Source organism: Stenella coeruleoalba (assembly GCF_951394435.1).
Source record: "Stenella coeruleoalba genome assembly, chromosome: 12".
In the NCBI taxonomy this organism is placed as follows: Eukaryota; Metazoa; Chordata; class Mammalia; order Artiodactyla; family Delphinidae; genus Stenella; species Stenella coeruleoalba.
This window is the reverse complement of record NC_137158.1, coordinates 75,375,635-75,387,710: the sequence shown is the minus strand read 5'-3', so window position 1 is coordinate 75,387,710 and position 12,076 is coordinate 75,375,635. Positions and strand designations below refer to the sequence as shown.

The window sequence follows — 12,076 nt, the reverse complement described above, 5'->3', positions numbered from 1 at the left end:
TTTTTAATGCAGTATTAAAAATAATAAAATAAAAATAATAGCTCATTTTTATTGACCGCCCGCGAGGCACCACGAACGTGGGAAATGTACAGGATTTGAACCCGGGCAGTCTTGCCCCAGAGCCCTGCTCCCAACCTCTCTGCTATCCTGTCTTTCTCAAGTTGCAAAGGCAATCAATCCTACTTATAGAATGAAATTACTTTCAAGAACACTATTTCCCATTTTTATCAGCTTCCTTAGGAGATAAGAAATGAGAATGTATGAGAGCCATGTCTACTTCTGTTTCTAAGGTCTCCTTGAATTTTGTACAAATAATGGGAAATGATATAAAGAAAACAGACCCTGAAGTGATGGGAGGCCCAGCTCGAAGATCATTCATCACGCTGCTCATCTGTCTTCTCCCCTTTCAGCCCCTTCTCGTTGCCCCTACACAAGCCAATCTATGACAAACAGCTCTCCCTCCCAACTGCCTACTGAATCCGGGCTCATGGAAATAAAATAAAACCTAACAAAAAGATCTGTTGTTCATGAATGATAGCTCCCTGCCTGAAACTGTCACTCCTAAGCCCTATCACCATCAGAGCCAAAATGAATCTTTTTACTTGGCTGTTGTCAATGAGGTTGCAGGCCTAGAATATAAATATCTCTAATTCCTCAAAGCAGATTAGTCAGTTGTAAAGTATGAGTGTGGAAAATGTTTCCATATGTCCACAGCTTTTTCTGATTTTTTTTCCTCCTAAACTTAACATATACACACAAAATCCCCATCCCCTAGAAAGTCCTTCAAGCGCAGGCAGAAACTTACATGCAAAAGGAGATGATACTTGAGAATCCGCTGAACTGGTTTCAAGAGATAGGACCCCAGAGGCAGTGAGTGTTTCAAAGTTTCCTGACGTTCCCTGAAGAATTTGGCCAGCATCTTGTTCCTCATGCACTCTGTTAGCACAGCCACGGATCTGCAAGAAGAAGAAATATTTTAAAATCTAAATTGTAACGCTTGACACGAGCATTCAAGTTTTAAACGCTGGAGTGTGCTGATACCTTAAAACAGGTAAGAGCTAGAGAAGCTAGAATGCTTCTGGGCAGGTTTAGAAACGGTGTCCCTCTGGGTGGGTGAATTAGAAAAAGACACTATAAGAAGGTAGTAAAACATGGACACATGGCATCTAAGCAGGAAGCTCCTTCCTCCAGGGAGATGCTGCCCCTGCCAGGACACAGGGCTTTGCAAAGGGGATTTAAATTGGACGTTAGCCCCTAATTCTGTCCCATCTTGGCATCTTTGTGCAGTGCTCAAATACACATCTGTATTCAGTTTTCAAGTTAGATTGCAAAGAGTGGGCACCTTTGTACTAAACAAAAGGAGTGCCTTCTTCCCAGTAGATCCAGCCCCGTGCCGGACGTTTGCCACCCCCTCTGCCGGTTGCCTTTAAATAAATGCACAAAGTGCATGACATTATGTGCAGGTCTTTGGAGACCCCATCCCCCGAGGAACTTTCCTTTGAGAATCTCTGAACAGATCCTTCTTTCCACCGCCAAGTGACTCGCCTCATTCTAAATTCAGCTTTTGAAACAGTTGGATAACCTTGGTCCTTAAGGAGCGTGCCTTACAGAGCATATTAGAAAAGTAGGTCGGAATTCTTCCTCCACCTCAGCTCCCCAATAAGTACGGCCCCCAAACATCCTAGACGGATGGTTGAAACAAAGCTCATATCTTATACATAAAGCAAGCTGGTGGGCTAGTATAGTTGCACATACACACGTAAATTAAAATCTTATGGTCACATAACTTAGAAGGAAGCAGGTGGAAGTAATTTCAGCCCCTTTCTCCCCAACTCAGTAATATGTTTTCAGAATTAATTTAGAAAAACAGAGCCAAACAACAAAATAAAACTCCTTGGAAGGAAGTGACATGGATGGAGGTCTCCTAATTAAGCGATCAGAATCCCTTTCGTGCCTGATTGCTTGGAGAAATATCTCTGTTCAAATGGTTTTATTTTTCCCTTAAGATTTCAAAACTATTCTTCATCATGTAACCTAGGGACTTTTCTAAGGTTCTTTAGAGTCAGAATCAGCTGCCCACTGGCCTTCTAACCATCTGAAGTTTTGAGTTCTTGCCCAAGGGTAAGACACCTGCAAGAAATCCTGAGCACACTGAACTCCGGATTCAGGCCACGGGGAGACATCCGAGAACAATGACCTGAGCGGGTCTGTGCTCCTCCCTGGGGACAAGAGGGAGGGCTTGTGCCTCTTCCCAGCAAAGTCACTGGGGCATGACTGGTATGAAGAAAGACATCTGTCAAGGTGTGCAGGCGACATTTAATATCACCAGCCTGGATCCGAAGGGGAAAGACGCGTTGTCAGATGGGCTGAAACACCTGGCGCTCACGGCTTGTGAAGACGGGGGAGGGAAATCTCGGGCCTCAGAGAGCAAATTGATGGGAGGCAAGGGGACAGGAAGAAATCTTTTTCTATGGATACGAAAACCACACAACTGGGCAAGAACCGGATGTGCCCGCTTCACTGAGAGGGCCTGGGGAGCAGTTCCCTGCTAACACGTTTCTTTCCTTCTTCAAAGTCAGACCCAAGGTAAAAAACACTTCCTCCTGGAAACTGTCCTGATTTCTCCTCGCTGGGACTTACTCCTCCTTTATCTCATGCATCTTTAGCTTCTATTACATATGACTGAGTTGGTACTACATTGACTTGTATTCATTGATTTGATCTTTCCTAACGGCTGTTCCACTATTGCATTTGGTTCAGTTCCGACTCTCAAAACAATATAAACTGCTAGAAGGCGAGGGATATTCGTTCCTATTTCCTGCCAGTGTACACCAAGCTTGGACTTGTGCCCTACGAAGGACAGGCTCTCAGAAATGTCCTGCACAAATGACTGTGCCTATCCCCTGACCCTGAAGCAGTGTAGTTTATAAAAGCTGCCTTCGTTCTGTGCCCTCTGTTCTTATTACTGTCAGAAAATCCTTCTTAACATAAACTTCCAAAATTGCACATTCAGAAGATATTTCTTCAAATGACATGTTTATAATGAAATTTACACAGACATAATCCTCCAAATAAGCCCCTCTAGCATCTTAGATCCTGATAATTGGGTCCAGAATTTTGTTGATTCTTCAGAGTTGGAATGTTTTTTCCTTTCCCACAGGAGGAAGCGTTGTGGAGAAGTTGAGGGCTGATTCTTTGATTTCTCTGCATGAGGGTGTGGTGCAACGCTGGCTTTTAGCATAAGGACCATAGCTTTAGTTGGGGCATCCTACAATTTCCTGATATCTTCAGGAGAGAGGTGGAAACAACATTGCTTAAGTGAAACTGTGGGTAGGTCTACAGATAAGGATATGAATAAATGTACTAATCTGCATGTGGGGTGTTGTTTTGTTTTGTTTTTAGGGAAACCTGAGAAAAGCATGCTTGACCCCCAACCAAATAAATCACCATAGCATGATATCCTGACCAATATTTAGAGGAGGAGATGAAAATCCTCCAATGGAAAGTATTTTGCCATCAGCAAGCCTGAGCCTCTGCCTTCATGTCTTTTAATCCACACTGGCTTTCCAGGGCCGCCCCGGAGCAGGAATGACCCGCTTGTTCTTCCTGAACACAGTGACACAAGGGGCTCAGTCTACTGGCTTCTCTTCTAGGTGGACCCCCCCACCCACTTCATCCTTAGGGACACGCCTCTACCAAGACTGGCTACAGAGTAGATAAAATCCCCCGAGCTCTCTTCCCGGTCCGTCCCTAACATAACAACTCAAGTCCTGCTAGTCACGCGGGCAAACAGACAGTAGAAGGTATGGGGTGAGGGGAATCACAAAGCTTCAGAAAACTTACAAGGATGTAGTAGCATGAGGTTTGAGGCTGGACCCACTTTGGTTCAAATCCCAGCCAGATTTGGTCACTTATCAGCTATGTGACCCTTGTAAAATCAATAAACCTGTTGGAGGCTCGATGATTTCATCCACGCAGTGGGGATGGGGCGGGGATGATGAGGAGGTAGCACTTGCTGAGGACCTATCAGGGGCCAGGCCCTGTGCTGTCAGTGTGTTCTCTGCTTTTCTTTAATCCCTCAATATCTCTAGATTCCTGGGAAAACTAAATTCAACCACATTTTGTATTTGCAGGATTGAGCGTAGTACCTAGAAATCAATAAGTGCTCAATAAATGTCTTTTGCAGAAAAAAGACTTTCCTACAGTGTGAGCTGTGGTCTTAGGCCTGACTCCCTTACTGCAATGGTCACTATATTGGCCAGAGGCTGCTCCCTAAACGGTCCTCTTGCCGACACCCCCAGTGTGAGCAAAACTGAAGCAATGATCCGGGTGGGATGATCAGTCCTCTTTTCTCACATAAGCTTATCATGTTTTTTCCTTTCTCTGAACTCCATAAAACTTATGCAGTTCCTAAAATTTATACGGCAAAAATATAACATATTTTATCCCCAGCTAGATTATATAAACTCACTAGCAGTGCATCCCATATTCTTTAAAACATGGCACATATACAAAAGGGTTAATAGATAAGACTTCTAGCCAAACACAATTGGTTTACTTAGTTTTCCACTGAGGGAAACCTAACGATCTTTTTGGTCTCCTTTAAGGTCTTTCACAATTTTTCCCTGTGCTGGCTCTGCTGGGGAGTCCCTAAGCCTGAATGCATCAGTATCTGGGTACCCTGTGGTCCGTTCTCAGCATGTTTGCAGTTTCCCCACAGTACTCAGCGCAGTGCCAGGCACATAACGCCTACCGACCACTTACACTGCACAGACTGACTTAAAACAATATGAAGATACTCCTGCACATTCACAAGGCGTACCTCGGATAGTTAGTGCAATACTGGGTGTAAATGTGGAACTCTTCACTCTGCAAGGAAACAAAAGAAATTTTATGGGCAAAAAAAGCAGAGACAACAACAATCAATTACAAAGAAAAGATATATCATTCATACCTTTAAATTTGTTCCTGTAACCACACTGGCCTGTCTCCTGAGCCCCTGTGGCAATCATCCACGCCTTTTTTTTTTTTTTTTTTTTTGCGGTACGTGGGCCTCTCACTGCTGTGGCCTCTCCCGTTGCGGAGCACAGGCTCTGGATGCGCAGGCTCAGTGGCCATGGCTCACGGGCCCAGCCGCTCCGTGGCATGTGGGATCTTCCCGGACCGGGGCATGAACCCGCGTCCCCTGCATCGGCAGGCGGACTCTCAACCACTGCGCCACCAAGGAAGTCCTCATCCATGCCTTTTTATCTACCTTGGGTTATACCTAGAATCCATGTGCACTTGAACTCATCTGAGTTCATTAAACACTTACTGAGCATCCGCTGTTTAGCTGAATCTGAGGGCAAATAGGAAGAGGAAGACAGTAGGGTTTCTGCCCCCAGATGCTCATGGTCCTCTGGGGGATTTGCAGTGTGAGAGAGAAATATAGGTAGAAAATTTAAATATCACGTGGTCAGAACATGTTGGAGGCATGTGCAGGGCACAAGAGAGCCGCTGCACACTTTCAAGCCCTGTGTGTGCAGTTCTCTCTGCCCACTGTCTTTCCCACATTTTTCATCGGGTAGCTACCAGGCGCCACTTGACATTGAACTGAGGCTTTATTTCCTCTAAGGGGACTTTCTGAGTCCTTGGGCCGAGCCCACTGCTCCTACTTGGGACCTCACAACACCCAGTACCAGCCCATCTTGCAGCGTTTGCCGAACGATAATGACATTTTCTGCATGTCTGTCTGTCTCCCACTCTACGCTGTGTTCCTGCAACAGGGGGCCCTACTGTGTTCATCTGGCACATAATGTCTGTTGAATTACTGAATCCCCATCTCTCCTATGAAGCTGAAATTTTTTTCAGAGCAGGATACAAGTCTACTCACCTGTATGTGTCCAGCGTGGCAGCAATGCCTCAAATGCTTAAATATTTGGCTAACTAATGGGGGCTTCTTGCCTTTTGCTATGATCATATTGCTATGATGAGGTTTCCTCATCAACAAATTCTAGACATAATATCATTTCACTTATACAAAAAAAAAAAAAAAGGTCATGAAGAACCTAGGGGCAGGACAGGAATAAAGACGCAGAGCTGGGACGAAGTGAGAGAGTGGCATGGACATATATACACTACCAAACGTAAAATAGAGAGCTAGTGGGAAGCAGCCGCATAGCACAGGGAGATCAGCCTGGTGCTTTGTGACCACCTAGAGGGGTGGGATAGGGAGGGTGGGAAGGAGATACAAGAGGGAGGGGATATGGGGATATATGTATACATATAGCTGATTCACTTCGTTATACAGCAGAAACTAACACACCATTGTAAAGCAATTATACTCCAATAAAGATGTTTAGGAAAAAAAAGTATATATCTTTAATAGGAGGGCTTTTAAAAAGAAGCATCACTGCAATGCTATTATCATATTTACATAATTCCACGGGAAGGACTGAGAGGTTGGGATTAGCAGATGCAAACTATTACATATAGGATAGATAAAGAAAAAGGTCCTGCTGTATAGCACAGGGAACTAAATATTCAATATCTTGTGTTAAACCATAATGGAAAAGAATATGAAAAGAACAGATATATGTATAACTGAGTCACTTTGCTGTACAGCAGAAATTAAACACAACATTACAAATCAACTATACTTCAATAAAATGTAAAATAAATAAATAACTCCATACTCTCATGAGGGTTTGTCATCAGTATTCCTATTTTCTTTTTTTAAATTATAGTTTGCTGTTTGCTTTGGAATCCAAATAACACCCACACACAGCAACTTGATATTGTTGATATCTCTTAAGTTCCTTCTAATCTATAAATTCCCCCTCTTATTTTCCCCTTGCAATTAAGTTGAAGAAAAACCAGATGGTTTGCCCTGCAGAGTCTCCCACAGTCTCAGTTTGCTGATCACATCCCTATGGCTTCCTTTACTGTGTCCCCTGTCCTCCTCTTTGTGGTTTAGGAGAGGTTTGATCAGACTTAGGTTTCATAATTTGGCCCGAGTACATCATAGGTTAGACTACACTTAAATCGGGAGGCATATGATGTCTGGTTCTCTCTTTCTGTGATGTTAATAACCATTGGTGGGCTTCCCTGATGGTGCAGTGGTTAAGAGTCTGCCTGCCAATGCAGGGGACACGGGTTCGAGCCCTTGTCCGGGAGGATCCCACACGCTGCAGAGCAGCTAAGCCCGGGCGCCACAACTACTGAGCCTGCGCTTTAGAGCCCGCGAGCCACAACTACTGAGCCCACGCACCTAGAGCCCATACTCTGCAATGAGAAGCCACCACAATGAGAAGCCCGCGTGCCACAACGAAGAGTAGCCCCCGCTCGCCGCAACTAGAGAAAGCCTGCATGCAGCAATGAAGACCCAATGCAGCCAAAAATAAATAAATAAAATAAATTTATTTAAAAAAATAACCATTGGTAATTATTGCTTAGATCTGTTAATTCATGAGGGGTTACAACATGGTGATATTTCTAGTCTACTATTCTGTCTTCATTTATTAGCCAAAATCTTTCCAAAAAAGGAACTGCCTTAGACTGGTTACCCTGCAGTTTGTGGTTTGTATGGGAAAGGCAGGATAAATGCTTGATTCTTTTCCTTGATTTTCAAAATAATGCCTCGGTTCTCTAACATCCTGCAAAGGGCTTGGGTTTTTTTTTTTTTTTTTATATCACTGTGATTTCATGAATATAAACATATTTCACGATTTTCAGTTGTTTTCAGTTAGTTATCTTTACTGATGCTCAAATGATCCCATCTTTGCCCAGTAGGAGCCTCTTCTTGAGTATTCGTGACCTACAGCCTCCAGCTGCTTCCTTGTTTTCTGATGTGACAAGATGTTCCAGACTATCTTGTATATTTACTTCCCTACACTCATTCTTCGCAGAGCCCTGATTCCTTTAGGTAGGAAGTAGTATGTGGAAACCACAATCTGAGTTTTAGGGATGCTCTTGCTACTAGGTTAATTAGTATTCCTAGGCCTTTTCAGTGGACAAAGCTAGGAATATGGTGTTTTTGTAAAGCTAAAATACATACTTAGTTCATACTAATTCTTGTAATTCAGATTCAGGACTACAGTGTTTTTAATTAGCCTCATTCTTACTCTGTATTTTCTTTCTCTTGCCAATTCCAGTTCTCAGTGACACAAATGTAAATATTCATTTGCTTTATCCCACAATATACACAATAATTCCAGAATAACAATACCAACACCATTATATATGATATCATTACTGAAAACAGTTAGGGATGCATTTGTTGTATTTTGTCCATAGCATATTTTTCAATTGATTGGAATTTCCTCTGTGTGGTCATGCCACAAACTGGATATGCAATTAGACTCATTGTTTCATTATGCTTTCAATTAAAAAAAATTTTTTTTAATTTATTTTTAATTTAATTTTTTTAACATCTTTATTGGGGTATAATTGCTTTACAATGGTGTGTTAGTTTCTGCTTTATAACAAAGTGAGTCAGTTATACATATACATATGTTCTCATATCTCTTCCCTCTTGTGACTCCCTCCCTCCCTCCCTATCCCACCCCTCTAGGTGGTCACAAAATACCCAGCTGATCTCCCTGTGCTTTGAAGACTGTTTTAAACTTTAACTTTGGTTTATAACTATGTAAAATAGATATATGGTTTCAAAGTCAACTCTCCAAGGAAATGTACATTTAAAGATGTCTGGCTTCTAATCTTTCCCATTCTAGACTATTCCCTCCCTTCCCCATCAGGAACCAATTTTTAATCTTACAGTTTATCCTTAAAAATTTTTTTTAAATATACACATTTACATATAGGTATAACCTCCCCTATTTCTGAATAAATAAAAACAAGCTATGCCCGTGATTCTCAAACTTGAGTATTAGAATTACCTCGAGGGCTTATTAAAACACAGATTACTGGGTTGCACGCCTAGAGTTTCTGCTTTAGTAGGTTTGGGTGGGGCCCGAGAATCTGCTTTCTAACAAGCTCCTGTATGATGCTGCTGCTGCTGGCCCAGAGACCACACTCTGAGAACAGCAGTGCTATACTCCCCACCCCATCCCCTTTCTAGTAGTATACAGAGATATTCTTGACTTGCTTTTACTGCTTTGTACTATTCTATTACGTGGATATACCATAGTTTATTCAACCAGTTTTTTGTTTTGTGGACATTTGGGTTCCTTCCATATATTACATAGTTCTATACATATATTTATATATGCCTATGTACCTATACTTATATAAAATATTTATTTCTATATACCGTATAGATTTATAAATTGTAACAATCAGTACTACAAAGCATAGCATCACCTTTGTTGAGTTTCTGTCACTATATCTTTGGAATAGATTTCTGGAAGTAGGATTGCTAGAATAAAGGGTGAATTCACATGTAATTTGGCTAGATATAGCCAAATTCTCCTCCGCAGGGTCTATTTTGTTTTCCCACAATTACAGGAGTGTCTGTTTCCCCACGGCCTTGCCAACCTAGTAGGCTGCCAACATTTTAAGCATAGTATTTAAAAAAAAATCTAAATTAATTGCCAAATTCAAAAAGTTAGAAGATAAAAATATCTTGATTTCTGGCTTCTCTTGAAAAAGTATTAGACCCACTGGCCCTGGGCCTACAGTTTCAGGTAACATTTCTGTCCCTGAGACAGGAGTACCTCGATGGCTCTGGCGTCCACCTGGGCCCATTCATGCACCGTGTTCACCTGTTCAGCTCCTGAAGGCACTGGAGTGTCCCGCCCGGCTCCAGCGATAAGAAGGGCAAAGTGATTTGCCCAAGGTCTTCTAGGAAATGAACACCAGGCTAGAGCCTTTCCCTGGGTTTGCTCACAGGCTTTCAGCTTCTTGCTCCTTTCCTGCCTCCTGCTGCCCTCAGCCTGGGATTGAACAATTATCAGGCTGATTTCCTCAAATTTAAGGACTCTTAGGATCATATGGAATACCAAACTTAAACATCATGGCCTCAATGAAAACATATTTAAATTACATCATCTATGTGACCTACACACACCTACCCTGATAAAGCCTCAAGGCTTCTGCACAGCTGAATTTCTGTGCATTTTGTGACATCATGGCTCTATTCCTACCTTAGACAGTTTTGATTTAAATCACTGACATGTTCTTAATACAGAAGCAAATGCATATTGGATCTTAGATTTATAAGCTCTGTGGACAATTCAAATAATGGCTTTACACAAAAGTCAATAACTCCTAGTTAGTTAATTCCCTAAACACCTATTTCTTAGGATATATGCACACAAGTCCTTTTCAGAAGTATTTAGGGAGACAGAAGGCAATGACACACAAGAAATGATACAAAAATAGATATTTTCTTCTGGTTATTCAACTCTTTCAAGTTGCAATTAGAGATGATGTCAAAATGAGACATTTAATTATGAAAGAACCAAAACACGATAGTCATGGCTGGCCAATCGAACACACAGGGGATCTGAATGTTTATTGAATGAATAACCAGAGTATAGAAAACACACACACACACTCACTCATTGATTCCTGGGTACTATTCACAGGACACCATGAGAAAGGCTGACTATGTACATAGCATAGGGGTAAGGTGACACTGACTTGAACGCACTCCAATCACACCAATATCTGATACCAGCACTTTCTTGAGGATCATTTCAGCAAGTGGTGGTGGTGCCTGGCACTGAAGAGAGAAAGGCTCCAGTGGGGAGGGGGCCGCGCATCAGGGGAGAGGAAGAGGATAAGGGGAGGCTGGGTCTCTGAAGACGAACTTCGTCTCCCTCCTAAATTCCTCCCAGGGTCAGCCTGGCTGACAGTCATGATAAGGGATGGAAATGAGGGTGGAGGTGAAGGCAGGAGACCAAGGAAACCTGTTCCAGGTGTTTCCAGAGTCCTAAGAGCGGAGAAACACTGAGCTGGGAGAGAGCTCCGTCTGCCTGGTAAGGACTTTTCCCATCCCTCGCGAGAATGGCTTCAACAACAACAGCTCCTGTTGCTCTTCTATGGGCAGCAGCAGGTAAGAAGTCCTGTATTCTCCTCCTGCTGTCGCCTCTCTATACCACAAAAGCAAGGTCAGAGATGACTCTCTGTGGAAGCCCCAGTGACTCAGATAAAAGCAGATGGCAGCCGCCAGCTTTACCTCTTTCATTAACGGCCTCTCAATTAAAGCGATTTTCCATTCCTCCCCAGAGGGGAGCAGCTGGCTGTGTGTCAGAAGTGTAACATCTTCCAAATTTCAGGGTGCTGAGTAAGAAGCAGGCTGTGCCAGGCCCCACACTCCCTCGCGATTCCCGGCTCGCACACCAGAGCGTGGAGCACTATAATCAGTCTTCTAATTAAACTTGGCAATATCACAATGAGAAGTCAGATTTGGGAGCTGGCAACCTGGCACATCAACAAACTTTTATGTGAATAATTAGGCCAGAGCTAAGCGTACGCCGGACCAGCTTTAATCAACGTGTGATTACAGTTACCAGTAAAAGCCCCAATGTTTCCAAAAGCTTCTATGTTGTTTATGTGCCATGGTGATTGTAACACAGCTTCTTTGACATACTCAGCGTATCTTTTTTTTTTTTTTTTAGCGGTACGCGGGCCTCTCACTGTTGCGGCCTCTCTCGCTGCGGAGCACAGGCTCCGGACGCGCAAGCTCAGCGGCCATGGCTCATGGGCCCAGCCGCTCCGCGGCAGGTGGGATCTTCCCGGACCGGGGCACGAACCCGCGTCCGCTGCATCGGCAGGCGGACTCTCAACCACTACGCCACCAGGGAAGCCCCTCAGCGTATCTTTTTACCCATTTCTTCCTCTTTCGTTTTCCTTCTCTCTTCCAAATTCCCACCCTGCAGGAGAATTCACTCTACCACAGGCCGCTTGTGAAAAGAATTGTGTAAGTGTGTGGGCACAAACACTCGCACCCACAAAGTCAGGAGTGTTTTATACACAAGCCCATCCACTGCCTTTAAGGAACCACACTTGAGTAGAACCTAGAGTGTTATGTTTGGATTCAAAACCATTGGATCATCAGAAATGACCCTGCAGAACCACCTCAGAGCCCAGTCAGGCTGGGAGGACATCTCCAAGTTCACACTGGACTCCAGGA

General features: G+C 43.3%; 1 protein-coding gene across 4 annotated transcripts in view; it reads right to left on the bottom strand.

The window, feature by feature from the left end:
• The window catches only part of PLEKHG1 (pleckstrin homology and RhoGEF domain containing G1), a 222,130-nt gene that overhangs the window by 33,036 nt on the left and 177,018 nt on the right, over positions 1–12,076 (bottom strand). For all 4 annotated transcript variants that reach the window (XM_079939440.1, XM_079939441.1, XM_079939438.1 and 1 more), the window contains 2 exons: positions 4,823–4,869; positions 806–956 (listed from right to left, as the gene is read on the bottom strand). In XM_079939440.1, the coding sequence (XP_079795566.1) occupies positions 806–956; positions 4,823–4,869 (198 nt within the window). The remainder of the gene's footprint in view (positions 1–805; positions 957–4,822; positions 4,870–12,076) is intronic.